This window comes from Hippocampus zosterae, chromosome 6, assembly GCF_025434085.1.
Source record: "Hippocampus zosterae strain Florida chromosome 6, ASM2543408v3, whole genome shotgun sequence".
NCBI lineage: Eukaryota > Metazoa > Chordata > Actinopteri > Syngnathiformes > Syngnathidae > Hippocampus > Hippocampus zosterae.
Window position 1 is genome coordinate 1,447,394 of NC_067456.1, and position 19,420 is coordinate 1,466,813.

At 45.8% G+C, this 19,420-nt stretch overlaps 1 protein-coding gene across 1 annotated transcript in view; it reads right to left on the reverse strand.

Annotated features, from left to right (window-relative positions):
- The window catches only part of fras1 (Fraser extracellular matrix complex subunit 1), a 110,394-nt gene that overhangs the window by 59,376 nt on the left and 31,598 nt on the right, over positions 1–19,420 (reverse strand). Inside the window, exons 9-13 of the mRNA XM_052069131.1 lie at positions 17,548–17,739; positions 15,315–15,404; positions 14,949–15,096; positions 8,279–8,422; positions 5,762–5,911 (exon numbers count right to left, since the gene is read on the reverse strand). Of these exons, the coding sequence (XP_051925091.1) occupies positions 5,762–5,911; positions 8,279–8,422; positions 14,949–15,096; positions 15,315–15,404; positions 17,548–17,739 (724 nt within the window). The remainder of the gene's footprint in view (positions 1–5,761; positions 5,912–8,278; positions 8,423–14,948; positions 15,097–15,314; positions 15,405–17,547; positions 17,740–19,420) is intronic.

Here is a 19,420-nt window from a genome sequence, read left to right on the forward strand (position 1 = left end):
TCACTATGAAAAATAGCAAAGTCGTCCTGCTCTCATTTACGGAATCCCGACATAAAAGTCCAAACATTCAAATCAATGCTTCATCCAAAAAATATATATATCAAAGAGTTTCCTCTTCCTTGTGCTACTTTTGTCTCGTCTCTGGGAGTTCGACTTTGACTTTGAAATGGATGTCATCTTCACTTTGTTTCCGTTTCACCTGTGCTTGCTAGATTTGTTAGAAAGAAAGAAAGAAAACCTTTATTAGTCTCGCAATGGAGAAATTCCAGATTCACAGCAGCAAAGTTATGAAAGGAAGAAGTAGAACAACAAAAAAATAGGAGCTGCTGGAAAGGCAGCCAATCTCGCGGCGCCATTTTGAAGTCAAAATAACACAAGACAACACATAGGACAGAGACAGTCGTGCAATCTTCACCACTTTTCTGCATACACTTTGTTGTCTGAAGCAGTTCTAGATGAAAGAGGAGAGGATCAAAGTGTCCTTCCACCAGTGGATCAGAGACATCATGCTGAAAAATGTGCACACGTCTGCTACAAGCAAAGTTTTGAAAGCAAACACGAAGCTGTAGCGTCCATTGACGAAAAGAGATGAGTTCACTTCTCCTGTCCCACATAATCCGCTTCAAACTCCAAGCCGCGACTCCCAGCTCCAAATCCGCATCGGCACTCCGCGCCAACGCTCCTTTCTTCTCATCGTCGGCTCCTCAAGACCTCCATCCATCCAGCCGCAGACCGTTCAACAGCACCGATCTCTCCGCTGAACAAAGCGATTACCGCCAGGGTAATTATAGCCCGCACCTCCAGAACGGTCCACAGTTGGGTAGGCAGGTCAGGAGGTGAGGCAAATCGTTGGCGTCATTGAACCGCCGCGCTCCATTCACACGCGATAAGGATTATTATTCAGGATAAAAAATCCTGATCGAGTTTCATGTTACTGCGTGAAATGGATTTTGGACGCTGGATTTCCAAAAACTCTCCAGGAGGTTTGTCTTTCAAAGAAGTCTTGGGAGTAAATGAGCCTAAAATGGTAGCTTCAAGTCAAATGTCGGGCGGCCCGGTAGTCCAGTGGTTAGCACGTCGGCTTTACAGTGCAGAGGTACCGGGTTCGATTCCAGCTCGCGCCGGCCTCCCTGTGTGGAGTTTGCATGTTCTCCCCGGGCCTGCGTGGGTTTTCTCCGGGTGCTCCGCTTTCCTCCCACATTCCAAAAATATGCGTGGCAGGCTGATTGGACGCTCTAAATTGTCCCTAGGTGTGGGTGTGAGTGCGAATGGTTGTTCGTCTCTGTGTGCCCTGCGATTGTCTGGCAACCGATTCAGGGTGTCCCCCGCCTACTGCCCGGAGACGGCTGGGTTGGGCTCCAGCACCCCCCACGACCCTAGTGAGGATCAAGCGGTACAGAAGATGGATGGATGGATGGATGGATGGAAGTCAAATGTCAGACTTTCTGTATCTTTTCAGGCAAGGCTTCTTGAGACTTTTTGGTGGCTGCTAAATTTCATGTTAAGTGAGACAGATTTCAGGGGCTTTCGAAACAAAAGTTTATTTGTCTTTGTCGGACCATTCATTCATTCATTCATCTTCCGAGCCGCTTAATCCCCACGAGGGTCGCGGGGGGTGCTGGAGCCTATCCCAGCTGTCTTCGGGCAGTAGGCGGGGGACACCCTGAATCGGTTGCCAGCCAATCGCAGGGCACACAGAAACGAACAACCATTCGCACTCACACTCACACCTAGGGACAATTTAGAGTGTTCAATCAGCCTGCCACGCATGTTTTTGGAATGTGGGAGGAAACCGGAGCACCCGGAGAAAACCCACGCAGGCCCGGGGACAACATGCAAACTCCACACAGGGAGGCCGGAGCTGGAATCGAACCCGGTACCTCTGCACTATGAAGCCGACGTGCTAACCACTGGACTACCGGGCCGCCTCTTTGTTGGACCACTGTAAATTAATCTGTGTCAATCTTTTTTTTGATCGACTGCCAAATTTTATGTTGCTGAGTGAAATAAACCATAGGCTCAGGTTTTTCAAAAACCCTTGAAGAGGCAATCGTCGTCTCAAAGGACGGCCTCAAACCGACATGGGAGACCTCCCCTCCTCACTCTTCAGGCCGGGCTTCTCGAGACCTTTTGGTGAGTCTCCACATCAAGGACATGCCAGCCAAATTTTATGTGGCGATTATTTTCCTGGAGATTCTGCGCAGTCTTTTCGGTTGCAGGCTCCTAAATGCTGTTGCCGGGTAAACTCCAGAGTGGGATATGAATAATGTTCTTGCCCTAAGAACAAAGGCATCTCCTAGGCAACGCCTCCTCAGTGTTATTAACATGCCAACATTGTTTACATGCCGCAGCAGTAAAGTATGAGCCAGCGACACAACCACACCACAGGGGGTCTTCTGTACGAGAAAGTCTTTTTTTTATGTTTTTTTCTGGGTGGTCCTGCCCCTTCTGCCAAGATAAGCTACCGTCTGCTGGGAACCTTTCCAGACTCATCCTCTCACATGCACCACAAGACAGGACAAGATCATCAAACTCTCTGAAGCGCTTCAATGCGAAGCGTTTCGATTTCAGACTTAGAAACGGTTCACATTAAAGCTCACAACGTTGGGAGGAGGCTCGCAGTCCGCATTAAAGTTGAGCAAAACAAATGTCTATCTCCATTGCCATCAGCTTAAAAATCAGTTTCGGTGAGATTTAATGCAGACACTTTCAAAGTTGAGCGGGACTGCAAAACAGTCAGCATTAAAGCCGAGTGACCATGAGCGAGTTTGCGTGAAAGCGGATTAAAATTGAGGCTTGAAGCACGGTAATGCTCGCTCAAATTGAAGCGACCAGAATTAAAACTCATTGAAATTGGAGTCGGGGCGGCCCGGTAGTCCAGTGGTTAGCACGTCGGCTTCACAGTGCAGAGGTACCGGGTTCGATTCCAGCTACGGCCTCCCTGTGTGGAGTTTGCATGTTCTCCCCGGGCCTGCGTGGGTTTTCTCCGGGTGCTCCGGTTTCCTCCCAAATTCCCAAAACATGCATGGCAGGCTTATTGGACGCTCTAAATTGTCCCTAGGTGTGAATGTGAGCGTGGATGGTTGTTCGTCTCTGTGTGCCCTGCGATTGGCTGGCAACCGATTCAGGGTGTCCCCCGCCTACTGCCCGGAGACAGCTGGGATAGGCTCCAGCACCCCACGCGACCCTAGTGAGGATTAAGCGGTTCAGAAAATGGATGGATGGATGGATGAAATTGGAGTCTGCATGAAAGGCCGCGAAAACTGAAAAAGTGTCCAAGGATGTAAAGCTAATCAGAAATTTGAAAAAGTACGCGTTCAATTCTGCCCGAATCGAAAGCGATCATAACAAAGCTCGCAAACTTGAGAGTTCATTAAAAACAAGAGTTGGTTATTTGAGCTCCGTGAAAATAAGAGCCCTGATTAAAGCTCACTGAAACGGAAATAGTTCACACCGAAGCTCACTGAAACGAAAAGAGTGCATTCTTGTTCGCCAACTTGAAAATAGTTAGCATTGAAGCTCACCGAAATGGAAAAGAAAGCTCCCTGGCATTGAACAGGCCCGCACTAAATCTCACAATCTGAGCGAGTCCAAATCCATCCAGATGGCGTTGGACCTTCGACGGCTGAACGGAGGGCACGAGAGCGCTCGCCAGGGCGATCATTTGCTCTTTGCGCAATACGATTCGCATTAAAGGCGGCTCGATTAATGCCTGAGCGGGGAATTACGCCGCAGCACAAATGCACGCCGTGGTGCCACGGCAACGTGAGGCTTTGCCACATCAAGCCGTACTGAAAAACGTTCGTCGCCACGATCCTCAACACGCTGCGAAATACAACCCCAAAGTCGCCCGTCCGTCTCGTCTTCCGGAGACATTCAGAGCACGTTAGCATATTAGCGCGCCCGCAAGGGCTCGTCCTCTACCTCCTCCTCCTCAGCCGGCTTTTACTTATCGCTCCTGGCTGGATGGTACGAGCGGACCTCCGGGGCAGATTGCCTGATTAATGGCAGCGCAGACGGCACGAGAGCAAACGAGTCTCCCGCCTCTCTTGCCGCCTCCTTCTGTCAAGGTTATAAAGCCGATCCATCATGCGGCGCTGGAATTTTATTGTTACGTTCCCCGAGGTTTAGTGTGGGAATTCGAGCCGTAATATTTAATGCCGCTAAGTCATCCAACATTAGATTGGACTGCATTATTAAACACGCTTACTTCTTGGCCTGTGCCTTTCACGCACAATCCGAGTGGATAATTGCCGCCTCCGCGCACGCTTTCATGCCGTCACAATCTTTGTAGGCAAGACTGTGATACCGGGTAAATCTCTCTGCAAAAAAAAATCTGAGCTGCAATTTGATATCTTAATCAGATGGCTAGCCGAAAACGATAGCATGTGCATTAAAGTAAATTTGAATCGAGGCAGTCTGCATTAAAGCTCAGTGAAATTGAAAGAGTCCACATTTAAGTTTACTGAAACCGAATCCCCGTCGCTTTGAAGTTCATTGAAACAGAAGTGATTCAGGTTTGAGATAAGTGAAACTGCCGAGAGTCTGCGTTGAATCTCAAGAAAAATGTCTGCATTAAAGCTGACTGAAATTTCGAGGCTCTGTGGAAATGAAAGAGTCCACATTAAAGCTCGCCGAATTGAAAGAGTCCGCAATAAAGCTCGCCGGACTTCAACGGTTCTTCTCTGAAACTCATCGGGAATTCAAAGCATCCGCATTAAAGCTCAGTGAAATTGAAAGAGTCCACATTTAAGTTCACTGAAACCGAATCCACCCCCCCCCCCCCCCCCCCCCGTCTTTGAAGCTCATTGAAACAGAAGTGATTCGGGTTTGAGATAAGTGAAACTGCCGAGAGTCTGCGTTGAATCTCAAGAAAAATGTCTGCATTAAAGCTCACCGAAATTTCGAGGCTCTGTGGAAATGAAAGAGTCCACGTTAAAGCTCGCTGAATTGAAAGAGTCCGCAATAAAGCTCGCCGGACTTCAACGGTTCTTCTCTGAAACTCATCAGGAAGTCAACGCATCCGCATTAAAGCTCACTGGAATTGAAAGAGTCTGCATTTTGTTTCACTGAAATGGAAAGCGCTCAAATGAACGCTTGGCGAAAGCAATAATGCAAACTGGAACGGAAAGAGTCAGCATTAAATGTCTCCTGAAATGCGCCTGCATTCAGGGAAGCTCACATAGTCAAGAGCCGAGGTTAACGCTCGGCTTTTTTCAAAGCCACGACATGAAAGCTCGCTGCTGTTGAAAGAATCTGCATTAAAGCACACTGAAATCGTCAAGCTCACATCGTTTAAAAAGAGTCCGTATTCAAGTTTGCCAGAATACAATGAGTCCGCATTAAAGTTCACCAAGTCAAAAATAATTCACATGAAACCTTGCTGAAAAGCACTTGACGGTGCCTGCGTCAAAGCACGTTTGTAACTAAAAGTTCCTTTTGTAACTAGATGCTAACCCGCGGCTGTCGGTACCTCACGTCCTACTTTCCAAATAAAAAAAGCCTGCAGATCAATAAATGACGTCGGGAACCCCCGGCGGACGAATCAATAAGCAATCAATGCAACGGAAATAAGGCACAGCAAGTTGACGTGACTCAACCAAAGCACCGCTTCACTTTTTGTGGAATCGTGACCGAAAAGAAAAGAAAAATCATCATCATGATTAAACAAACAAAGGAAAGCGAGCAAAACCGGGACAAACACGAGGCGAGTGCCGAGTCGGGGGGGGGGGGGGGGGGGGGAATGCAAAATGGAACTCACGTCTGCATTGCTTTTTACGGTTGTCCGGGTAGGTGCCGGCGGGACAGGTCGCCAGGCATTGATTGCCATCGGCGCTCAGCAGGGGGCGCTGCGGGTGGCACGCCTGACACGACCAGCTGCTGCTGCACACGGCGCAAGACGGAGGGCAGTCTGCGGACGCAAAAAGGGCAACGTGAAAAGAAGACTGAGAGAAGTCGTCACGCCACAACTCACTTTAACATGAAATAGTACCAATTAAAATATATCAAATTAAAAAATGCATGACACAATACTTTGAATATTATTATTTAACATGAGTTATTTTTAGTAACACTACTGTGCTCCTAATATTCATTCATTCATTCATTCATTCATCTTCCGAGCCGCTTGATCCTCACTAGGGTCGCGGGGGGTGCTGGAGCCTATCCCAGCTGTCTCCGGGCAGTAGGCGGGGGACACCCTGAATCGGTTGCCAGCCAATCGCAGGGCACACAGAAACAAACAACCATTCGCACTCACATTCACACCTAGGGACAATTTGGAGTGTTCAATCAGCCTGCATGTTTTTGGAATGTGGGAGGAAACCGGAGCACCCGGAGAAAACCCACGCAGACCCGGGGAGAACATGCAAACTCCACACAGGGAGGCCGGAGCCGGAATCGAACCCGGTACCTCTGCACTGTGAAGCCCACGTGCTAACCACTGGACTACCGGGCCGCCCGCTCCTAATATTAATTTGTTAAAAAGTATAAGAATGAATACACCAAAAAAAAGAGCCAAAAATACAAGGTAGTGTCAAACAATTAAAAAATAAAATATAAATGTATCAAATATTTACATGCAAAATCATTCAAATAATTCCAAATCGGATAACGCTAATAGTGACAAGGCGAGATGTGATTATATTGTTGATAATAATGTGCCGCATAAAGCTTTTTATGATTTTATCATTTTTCTTATGATGATTTGATTGTTTCCGTTTTCTGTGCGCTTTCACCTTTTTTTTTTGTCAACTGACGGCGACGCTTTTTCGATGATTTCTCTCCCCAATGATTTCCTCCGCTAGCAATTTTAGTTTGATGCGATTTGAAGTGCGGCGAGCCACGGCGAAAACTTGTGCATTCCGTCCGCAAACTTCTGACTTTTACGACGCGTTTAAATCGTCTTTTATCGGCTTTATCTGCGCCGGCGAGCGGAGCCCACAGCCATCTTGGAAATTTAGTAGTCAACAAAGTTCACCTTTTTATTGATCCGAATTCCCCCCCCCCCCCCCCCCACCCCCACTCGAGGTGCACTTATACTATTTCAGAGCTGACATTTACTCCCCGACAAGTATGGCGAGAAAAATAGAGCTTATATGCTTGTATCAGAAAAGCGCGAGAGGAAGAGAGATTCGGAGTCCGCCATTTTATTTTATTATTTTACATTGACTGTTAATTTGAAAATTTGAAAACTAATAATTTTGTGGTCGACTAAAGACATTAGGACAGGAAAAAATAAAAAGGGGGCGGGCCAATTGAGCTACACCCTCTGCCACAGTCGTGAAAATGACGCCTAATATTTGATTTTTTTTACACATCAAAAGTAACAATGTTTACACTCGTATGAGCATGTCATGGCGCTGGAAACGTTGAGCAAAGCGCCACCGTTTCATTAAAGGCGTGTCAAGCGTGTGCGCGGTACAAATCCCGCTATACGATGGCTAACATTAGCGTCTCGTTCTCTCATTTGCTTCGGCTTTTCCCGTCTGATGACTTTTACGGCGCTGCTATTGATGGCTGAACGGGTCATTAAAAGTCAAGAGAGCTGCTGCAAAAAAAGGAAAGATCTCAAAGACGACCCCCCCCGTCCGGGTTAAGGTGGGACGAAGACGTAGCATGGTCCCCCCCCCCCCCCCCCCCCCCCCCCCCAATTTCCCTGTGAACATTCCCGAGTCGAACGTTGAAGGTTGAAGGTGCAACTCGGCCTTCTGCGATGTCGGCTGAATAATTGAAAGACGCAAAGTCAGCCAAGCATAATGGATGCCAGGCTAAATTATGACTTAAGTTTGCATTTATGCATATTCATCAGGTATATTCAGTGCGTGGGATTAAAAAAATAAAATAAAATTGTGCAAATATACTGACTTTAACTGGCCCAAAACATCCACGCACGTGTAAGCGCAATTCCTCAAGGGTGGCAGGAGAGTTAAGAATGTCAAAGAAAAATTACGGCGTAATTCAACTCAAGTGACTTGCAGAACAGTTTATGTGGTTCAAAGTATTAAAAAAAAATTTTTTTTAAGCGTGACATGCTCAACAGCGAATATGTAGAATCAGAATGCACATGATTTCAGACACGTGTCCTTTTTCAAGCCTCAGCAAATTTGCCAATATTCAATTAAACGCATCAATGTGATGATGGTGTTTTTTAATTGATTATGGGCAAACCCGCAGAGATTTCAATTCATCAACAAAACGAGAACGTCAAGTGCGTCCGATTGAGAAGAAAAGAAATTGAATGCGATTTGGAAGAAGGCGGTCCAAGTCAGAAAAATACCTGCACACTTTGGCCCGTCGGGGAAGAAACCGTCGGGGCAAACGGACAGACAGCGACCAAGATGGAGGACGGCCTTCGGATCCTTGCAGCTGTCACAGTGATCGGGAGTCCCGGAACATGATTGACAGTCTGCGTCACATGGAACTGAAATAAATAAATAATTAATCAGTTAATTAATCAATTAATTAAGAATCAAAATAATCAACTAACCAAGCAACCGGTCCTTCAAGCAAATAAACTACCAGACAACCAATCAATCGCTTACATGACCAATAAAAAACACAAGCAAAACTACTAAATACTTCTACCTTTCATAACTTTGCTGCTGTGAATTGGGAATTTCGCCATTGCGAGACGAATAAAGGTTTTCTAATCTAATCGAATCTAATCTAATTGAATCTAAATGCGCCAACAACCAATTGAGTACAACAACAAGACAAATGTCCAATTTGTGGCTTTCCTTGATATTATGCAAAGTTGAAAATAAATCTTAGAATGTAAATGTTCACCCTCCAGTAGCACTTAAGCAAATTAAGAAACATTCTTAAACTGAACTCTAAACAAGTACACACCCACACACACCCACACACACACTCAGGCAGGCAGGCAATAGAGAACCTTCCAATCATTCATTTGAAGCGTTAGCCTGCCAAGCTAACGCTTCCCGATGAGGGCAAATTAAATGCGCATCAATGTCAAGGAAAAGTCTCGAGGAGAAATGATGAACGGCCAGCGTTGGCTACCGTCGTCTATGAGTCTGCGGCAACTAAACGAATGAATGCTAGGATGAGCACACTGTATTGTGTTGTATTCCCCCCGGCCCCTGATATACTGTTTCTGAAAAGAGTGTGCGAGGCAGTCACTGGAACGTACACGGACAGCTACGAGCACACGCCTGACAGTTTCTGCAGTGTAGAAATGTGCTCGACATTCTATGGGAATGTCCAAAACAGTTACTGGGGGGGGCAAGTTAGCAGAATGTGCAATTTGCACTCGACAGTTCCGATTGCTCAACAATTAGTCACTATTACCTTTAAGCCATCTCGAGGGAGAGAAAAATGAATAAGCGGATCGCTCGTTTAAGAGTTTTGTTATATGGCCTCTGTCCGTTGCGGATTTTCACCCATCTATCGTGTGTTTCAGCATCAGCTGAGCACAGTGACACGGAATGAAGGCGTAAGTGATGGAGAGGGTGGGGGGGGGGGGGGGGGGAGAAAAAAGTTGTCTCAGGTGTGGTGTCGCTGCCGTGAAAAATGACAAATAAAAAAGGTCACACGCTGTTTATGTGATGGCGCCGTTATTTGTTTTTGTCATTCGGTGTCAACCACAAGACGGATGGCTAATCGTACACACAACAACTTTCAAACTTGGCCTTCAAACTCGAATGCGAAAAGAGTTTGAAACTCAATTATGAACGCGATAGCCCAAACGCGTTTCAAATTGTCATTCAAAACCATAAACTGGCTTTAAACGCTGATCTGAAATCCGAAACCGTCACGTTTGTTTGAAACCTCAGGCCAGGCTTAAAACTAACCAACTAAGCAGAGCCCCATTTTTTAAATACTCTAACTCTCTGCGTTAATGTCGATTTGCCTGGGTGCAAATGAACATTTCAATCAGGCATGCGTGCAAATAATGACATACGCTCGCAGTCCACGCATGACCAAACATGACTCACATTTGTACACATTACGCTCTATATACAACGTCTGGAAAACATGCCACATAATTCGCATGTGAGATAAATGTGAGAATCAAGAGGATGTCACTGAACATAACGCAGCATTTATCTACTTTTTTTTTACCGTTACGTTACCCGCGTAGTGCAGGTTGAAAAACAGGCGTACTGTACACAGAATAAGAGAATTCATTAATGAGCATTGCTGCTAATTTGCCGAATAAATCAGCGCGTTGGCGGTTCGCCGAGGCTTTTGCTCCCTAACAACAATACGACGCAACGCTGGAGAGATTTAGCCCCTTTGTTTATTTTCCGTAATGAGGCTGTGCGCTTAAACTGTTGACGAGCTGCATTTCAAAGGCGCCAATAACTCATAAAACCAAATAAGCCGGGATAATTGTGCGGATGTTCGAGTCTGGCTGTGGTGGATCGCTCCAGCCCTCCCTTTCAAAATGGTTCCGAGTTTAAAAAAATAAAATAAAATAAAAAGAACAAAGAGAATGGTACAGTGTAGTTTACATGCGCTAGCTAGAGTAGTTTACATGTGCTAGCTAGACAATAACCAGAATGTGGAAATGTGGTCGAGAAGAACCAGCACGTGTTGGAGAGTTATCAAATACAGTACTTGCTCGACAGTTACCAGGTAGTAGACAAATTCCAAAGTGTCTGAATAAGTAGAATGTGCTAGCTAGTAACTGAAATATGCTAGCCAGTTACTCGTATGTAGTAATGTTCAACACCCTTATAGCACAAGTAAAAACAGCAACTGGGTGCTACAGAGTTACCAGAAAAGACGAGACAATTCTTAAAGTGCGGCAGAGAGTTACCGAAATCTGCTACATAGCTAACGCCCGGAACACGCTACGCAGTTACTGGAACATGCTAAGATGGAATGTAGCTCTATGCTAGGATGGAATGTAGCTCTATGCTAAGATGAAATGTAGCTCTATGCTAAGATGGAATGTAGCTCTATGCTAAGATGGAATGTAGCTCTATGCTAAGATGGAATGTAGCTCTATGCTAAGATGAAATGTAGCTCTATGCCAGAGAGTGACCAGAATGTGCTTACCAGAAAAGACGAGACAATTCTTAAAGTGCGGCAGAGAGTTACTGAAATCTGCTACATAGCTAACGCCCGGAACACGCTACGCAGTTACTATAACATGCTAAAATGGAATGTAGCTCTATGCTAAGATGGAATGTAGCTCTATGCTAGGATGGAATGTAGCTCTATGCTAGGATGGAATGTAGCTCTATGCTAAGATGAAATGTAGCTCTATGCTAGGATGGAATGTAGCTCTATGCTAAGATGAAATGTAGCTCTATGCTAAGATGGAATGTAGCTCTATGCTAGAGAGTGACCAGAATGTGCTAGACAGTTACCGGGAACGTCCATTCCCGTAACAAGCTAGAAAGTTAACATGTGCTAAACAGTTAAAGCGTACAGGACTGTTCATAGAGAGTTCTCGTTAAATGCTAAACAATTATCAGAAAGTGTTTGAAATATAAATACGACTGTGCCAGACAGTAACAAAATAGAGAGTTTCATGCTAGACAGTTAGCGTTACATGTCAGGCATGTTAAATGGTAAATGTTATTCATGTGCCTCAAAAGGTACCATCCATACATGCTAGACATGTACTGGAGGTACAGAAATTTGTTAAAGAGTAAACCGAACACGCAAGACCGCTAAAAGATGCACATCGACATTTATTGAATCGTGGGAATGTGCTCGACAAACGGCAAGAAAGCGCAGTTACATGTTACACAGTACCATATGTGACAGTTAGCGGAATGTTTCTCGACAGTTCCCGGCGTGTGCTCGACGGTAACTTGAGCCCGACACCGCAACAGACGGGCCGAGTTGGCGCCTTCCTCTTTCTCGTCAAGGACAATTGTCTTTTTGTGCGCGTTTTATCTCCAGCATCAACTCTACCCGGCGATGTCCTTTTATTTATCCTGCTCGCTCTCCTCTCAGCTCGCTCGCTCACACACACATACCCTTCTTTCACTAAGGTTATTTACACTTTTTTTTGGACGCCGCTCAAAGCAGATCCAGGTGCGTGTGCACAAGCATACACAAACACCAACACCCACACACACACACACACATTAACACTCCAAACTAATATTCAAAGCATTCCTGTTTGGCGTCTGATAAGACGCAAGGTTGAGATTTGGAGTGAAAAGATTATTTTTCCTCTTCTAATGTATAGAAATTAACAGTGTTTCTGTTTAGAACTGCAATAGCTGCTCCAGTAGAAGATTCCCAAAACGTGTTGGTCATGTTCGACAAATGACTGGAATGTGCTCGTTACCAAAACGTTCCAGAAGGTTCCTGGAAGATTCTAGTCACTTACCAGAGAGTGATAGATTGATGCGGGATCTTACGACAATCGACCGTTAGAAGACTATACTACACAATTACGATAATAGGCTAGATGTTTACCAGCGACTGGAAGATGTTTCCCAATTACTGAAACGACATTAGATGGACCAAAATGAGCGTGACAGTGAGCAAAATGTACTTGACAGTTAACGGAGCATGTGAAAGAGTTGTGCGCTGAATAGTGAGCAGACCACACTAGACAGCAGAGTAACAATGTCTGGAATTTACCACAACACACTGGAAAGCTACCAAAATGTGATTGACATTTACCGGAATATGCTAGACCAGTGCTAGCTAAACCAATGTTGGATCACCAAAGACAGTTACTAAAATGTTCTAGACCAGGCTTGTCCAAAGTCCGGCCCGGGGGCCAAATCCGGCCCGCGGTCGAATTTCATCCGGCCCTCGGCCCCCGTCATAAAATCAGTGCCGTCTGGCCCGCAGTTTGGGCGCAATGGAACACGTGTTGCATTGACTGAGGTCTCGTCGACTGGTGAGTGATGTTTCATAGAGTACTGCTTCCCTCTAATGGCTAAATGAGTAATAGCATTCACTAAATGAGTAATAGCATTTAGACACTAGGGGGCATCACTCACGAGTTAACAAGACATCACTCCGTGTTGATATTGACTGATATGTCATATTTCAAATGATCCTTGCAGTTGTGGATATGTGTATTGCTTGTTCATTTCCCTGTTGTTCGAGTCAAAGGTTTTGTGACTATTGAAAAGTCATGGTGATACATTTTATGTTTCAAATCAATCCATTTGCACTCAGGAGACTTCTGTTTAAGAAAAAGTCAAGTGAATAAGCAGTTGCATGTGATATACCTGTTTCAAATGAACCAAAAGAAATTCTTAAGATTGTTGAAATTAAAATAAAAATGGAAATGTGAAACAGACTGGCTTACTAAAATTTGTTGAACAATATTGTTGTTCAATGTAAAGAATGTCAGCCAAGGTCGGCCCCCCGACATTTTACCACATAAAATCTGGCCCCCTTGGCAAAAAGTTTGGACACCCCTGTTCTAGATGGTTCCTGGAAGATTCTAGTCACTTACCAGAGAGTGATAGATTGATACGGGATCTTACGACAATCGACCGTTAGAAGAGTCGACTATACAATTACGATAATAGGCTAGATGTTTACCAGCGACTGGAAGATGTTTCCCAATTACTGAAACGACATTAGATGGACCAAAATGAGCGTGACAGTGAGCAAAATGTACTTGACAGTTAACGGAGCATGCGAAAGAGTTGTGAGCTGAATAGTGAGCAGACCGCACTAGACAGCAGAGTAACAACAAAAAAAAACATTTACCAAAACACACTGGAAAGCTACCAAAATGTGATTGACATTTACCGGAATATGCTAAACCGGTGCTAGCTAAACCGATGTTGGATCACCAAAGACAGTTACTAAAATGTGCTAGACAGTTATAAGAACATCCTAGACCAGGGCTAGGGAACTCGGGTTCCTCGAGAGCCATCTCCTGCCCGTTTTAGATCCATCTCGACTTCAACACACCTGATTCGAATGATCAGCTCATCAGCAAGTTCTGTCGAGACCTAAAAGCATCATGAACAATTGAATCAGGGTGCGTTGGAGTAAGGAAGGATTGAAAACAGGCCCCGGATATGGCTCTGGAGGAACCCCAGTTCCCTACCCCTTGTGACCTAGACATTTAGTTATCAGAAAGAGTGAGGAAGGTAAAAAAATAACATCCATCCATCCATCTTCTACCGCTTATCCGGGGCCGGGTCGCGGGGGCAACAGCTTTAGCAGGGAAGCCCAGACTTCCCTCTCCCTAGCTACTTCTTCCAGCTCTCCCCGGGGGATCCCGAGGCGTTCCCAGGCCAGCTGGGTGACATAGTCTCTCCAGCCTGTCCTGGGTCTTCCTCGGGGTCTCCTCCCGGTGGGACATGCCCGGAACACCTCACCAGGGAGGCGCTCAGGAGGCATCCGAATCAGATGCCCAAGCCACCTCATCTGGCTCCTCTCGATGTGGAGGAGAAGCGGCTCGACTCGGAGCCCCTCCCGGATGACCGGATGACCTCTAAGGGAGAGCCCGGACACCCTGCGGAGAAAACTCATTTCGGCCGCTTGTATCCGGGAACTCGTTCTTTCGGTCACGACCCATAGCTCGTGACCATAGATGAGGGTCGGAACGTAGATCGACCGGTAAATTGAGAGCTTCGCCCTTTAGCTCAGCTCCTTCTTCACCACGACGGACCGATACAACGTGACTCCAGTGTGACTCAAAAGCTCTTTCAATATATACATATATATTTTTATACACTGTGCGTGAGTAGCTCCTAAACCTGCAGCGTTGCCTTCAAACGAACTGCTCGAGCCTGGATGTCGATGCAGGAAATCAGCACGTTTACTGCGCAAACAGCAAATATGTAAAGTCGACCTAATCCCAAGGCGCGTGGAGAAAAGTTCCTCCGGGTTTTCACGCGACGCGACTTGTCTATAACGGCACCGACCTCCTTAAAAGCCTCATTATTATTTAGCATGGCTGCTGATTTGCATAACAAAACGACCGCGGAGAACAGACAAGGGACCTTTCGCTGTCAAATCCAACTTCATGTGCAATTCACCTTGGTGACACTGGGGGCAGCACTGTCCCTCCATGGCGACGACCAAGGTGCCCGGCGGGCAGTTCGGACAGGACGGCAGGTAGCAAGTGACTCGGGTGTTGCGGCACTCGCACTCGCGGCAGCTGGCATCGGTCCAGCGATCCAAGTCCTATGGGGACGACGGGTAGATTCGATATTTATGGAGAAAAATAGGCTTTCACACTGACCGAACGTGGTAGACCGTTGCCAGAATTTGTGGGACGGTTACACGAATGCATACGACGGCACAAAGGACGATGCAAGATAGTTACTGTCTTTTTTTTCAAAAATTTTTTATCCGCTGTGTAAAAGCACATCACTCATATAGTAAGGCCATTGTCCTTTCACCTTGTAAGATTGTCCTTGGTGCAAACAGGACGCTTTCTGCGAGGAACACTGTGGACAGCACATTGCTGGAGGGTGAACCAGCTCTGACCCCTAAAGAGAAAAAAAATAAATAAAAAGAGACGTTTCGGAAAATTGTCTGGCAATGAACGACCTTCAATACACTCACCGTATCGAGATCGAGTCGGTGCAATTTGACAGCTGTAATTAGCACCGCAGGATTAATGAGATGAATTAACAAGAACAATTCTCTGGATAGGGCGGCCCGGTAGTCCAGTGGCTAGCACGTCGGCTTCACAGTGCAGAGGTACCGGGTTCGATTCCAGCTCCGGCCTCCATGTGTGGAGTTTGCATGTTCTCCCCGGGCCTGCGTGGGTTTTCTCCGGGTGCTCCGGTTTCCTCCCACATTCCAAAAACATGCGTGGCAGGCTGATTGGACGCTCTAAATTGTCCCTAGGTGTGAGTGTGAGCGTGGATGGTTGTTCGTTTCTGTGTGCCCTGCGATTGGCTGGCAACCGATTCAGGTGTCCCCCGCCCCGCCTACTGCCCGGAGACAGCTGGGATAGGCTCCAGCACCCCCCGCGACCCTAGTGAGGATCAAGCGGCTTGGAAGATGAATGAATGAATTCTCTGGATAGAGAAGCCAGGTGGCTAAAGCTAGGTCGCAAGTATGCAGAAGATTGGGAATGTTTTCATCACAAAAGTAAAAAAAACATCTTCATATGAACAACAACTATCGCATATTCAGAAAGGGAAAATAAATTTAATTCGGATATATATATATTTTTTTTTAATCGACAGTTCCAATGAGCAAAAGTCATCACACGTGTCCCCGTAACAAATTTCTCATACACATTTACATCATGTTTCATGGATCGATAACGTGTCATATCATCGTCATTTTTTACGTGTCATATTTACATGATATTTAATGATCTTATATTTTACCATCTTAGTCTTAGCCGTGATATGTGGCCCGTGTTACACGGTAGCCGCGGCGGGAGGACGGTACGGGGAATCATTTGCACTTAAACGCTTGGCCGCTTCCACTTCGGCTAATTAACTCAGCCAAAGTGACTCAAATGGAGAGAGTGGATGGAACCTGTGCCTGTGTGTGTGTGTGGGGGGGGGGGGGGCGGGGGGAGGAAATCGGCCACACTTTCATCCAAAAAGCCCATTAGGTAGCACAAAAATTATTTTATGCACAAGTGCACTGTGCTTTTATTGGGTTTTTTTTTTGTGTGTGTGTGTGTGTCTTTTTCTCGGCCAAATGAAGACGAGGTTTAGCATCATTAAAGAGGCCCAGCAAGGAAAAATAAACAAGCGGGTTAAGACGATTAGGGAAGGCGTGAATTCTGGCTGGCAAATAAGTTTGAAGTCAAAGCTTCCTCCAATGTTTTTGCCAAGTTTGTTTGGACAGCCCTTCATCACAGAAAAGTCTCAAAAGGCTTCACAAGCGCGCAGTTGACAAATATTAGCGACGCTGTAAGTTGAGAAAGGTGGATTTTTCGCTTCCTCTGCTCGCTGTGTTTTTCATGAGACGAATGTTCTGGTTTTTGGGGCTCTTTTTGCCATTTGTAGGGAGACGAACTCAAATGTCGGTGATGAACGGATTTTTCTGGTTTCCACTAAGATGTTGAAATTTAGTTTCGAAATCTATCTATCTATCTATATATTGGGGCGGCCTGGTAGTCCAGTGGTTAGCACGTCGGCTTCACAGTGCAGAGGTACCGGGTTCGATTCCAGCTCCGGCCTCCCTGTGTGGAGTTTGCATGTTCTCCCCGGGCCTGCGTGGGTTTTCTCCGGGTGCTCCGCTTTCCTCCCACATTCCAAAAACATGCGTGGCAGGCTGATTGAACACTCTAAATTGTCCCTAGGTGTGAGTGTGAGTGCGAATGGTTGTTCGTCTCTGTGTGCCCTGCGATTGGCTGGCAACCGATTCAGGGTGTCCCCCCGCCTCCTGCTCTGACACCACCCAAAAGGCTGGATGCAACGTTTCAGAGGAAGATGCCGGAAAATAGCCCTTGAAAAGCAGCAGCTACGACTTGACCTCCATCAGTTCATATTCGGAAGAAGCGTCATCAAGTTGCACATTATCTCTCATTTCCAGTCCAACAACTCTTCAAATTATTTCATCTCGCCGGACACGCTTTTTAAATACTATTAACATTGTGACACAATGTGACCTGCGGTGATGGAAGTTAATTTTATAAAAAAAAAAAAAAGGGACATTTACCTGCGGGCAACGAAGGCGAGCGCATTCGGCCTTGTGGCAGAGGACTTGACCGCGGCTGCACGTGCAGAATTCGCAGCCGCTGGCGTTCCACATGTCGCCGTGGTAACGCACTACGCCCTGGTAGAGGCAGCTTCCCCGGGCGGCGGCGCACTCGTCGCAGCAATGGCCGGCGCGCCTTACTTTGGTCTCACCCTGCCAAGAGCATAACCCCCGTTTGAGTGACACAATCACCCCCGTTCGATATGATATTTTGATAATGATGAGATATATTATTCATGCCGGTTCGATTCTGTTACAATGTGATGTGATTCGCTCACATTTCGATTTGATTTCCTCCAATTGCGATATTGTTCATGTGATGTGACATTAACCATAAATTACCGGTAATCATGAAAAAAAAAAAACCTCTTCAATCCGATTTTACTCCGATTCACTCCAGGGTTGGGATCAGTCACTTCCAATTGTGAGGAGATTCAATTCGAATTTTAAGTTTCACATCAATTGAAAAACGAATCACTGCAGTTGGAATGGGATTCGTTTCACGAAAATCGTGACGCCGTTGAACACAATTCACTCCACATTGAATACAATTCACCCCCCGTTAGCATGCATCGGTTCTTTAACATCAATTCAACATTTCTTTCATGATTATAATAACTGATTTTCAGACATGAAAGCGTTTTCTGCTTTTTCTTTTTTTTTTGTGGTTCTTTACATGCGCTACGTGATGTACAGCATTGGCAATTCATTGAAGGAGCGTGACATTTTTAGAACATTTCTTGTCGCACACTTTGATGGACCACAATTGCGGCTGTCGCAGTGCCGCAAAGAAGAAAGTGAGATTGAAGTCGATGCGCAGCATGCGGCCACGTTTTGAATTTTGATTAACGCCGGCCAGGCGGCCAGCCTGCCGGGCGGCAGGCCAGCGAGTGAGCTTGTTAGCAGTGCACCCCCCCCCGCCACTGATCTCTATCATCCCGGAGGACATTTTCACACATGTGTTGCACGCGTAAGAGGACATGATTGAAGCTCCGCGCTGACTTCCAACCCTGAGTTCTGCTTCGTTAGTTTTGCATCAGTGATATGGCACAGAAAGTTGGCACTCGAAGGATAGCTAGCTAACTAGCTGCGTGAATGACTAACTACCTGGAACTAATTAGCTAGCTAACTAACTGGGCAAATGAATAATGACCTGGAACTAAGTAGCTAGCTAACTAATACACGAATGACTAATGACCTGGAACTAATTAGCTAGCTAACTAACTGCGCGAAAGGCTAACGACCTGGAACTAAGTAGCTAGCCAACTAATACACGAATGACTAATGACCTGGAACTAATTAGCTAGCCACCTAGCTGCATGAATGACTAACTACCTGGAACGAATTAACTAGCTAACTAACTGGACGAATGACTAACGACCTGGAACTAAGTAGCTAGCTAACTAACACACGAATGAGTAATGACCTGGAACTAATTAGCTAGCTAACTAGCTACGTGAATGACTAACTACCTGGAACGAATTAGCTAGCTAACAAACTGCGCGAATGACTAATGACCTGGAACTAAGTAGCTAGCTAACTAATACACTAATGACTAATGACCTGGAACTAAGTAGCTAGCTAACTAACTGCGCAAATGACTAACTACCGAAGTGTATCAATCGATTGACTAGCAAACAAAACAACGAACAGAAGAGCCCGTTTGAAGGAGGCGTTGCTTTGATCCATTTAAAAAAAAGCTGAGTTGTCAGGTCACAGCAGTTTGATAATAATAATCCAATGAATAAAATGATGAATTATGAATGAATAAAATCCGCCCTGGATATTACTGTGTCAGTTGTTGTGTGACAACATGTAAAACCGCCTCTCTGGC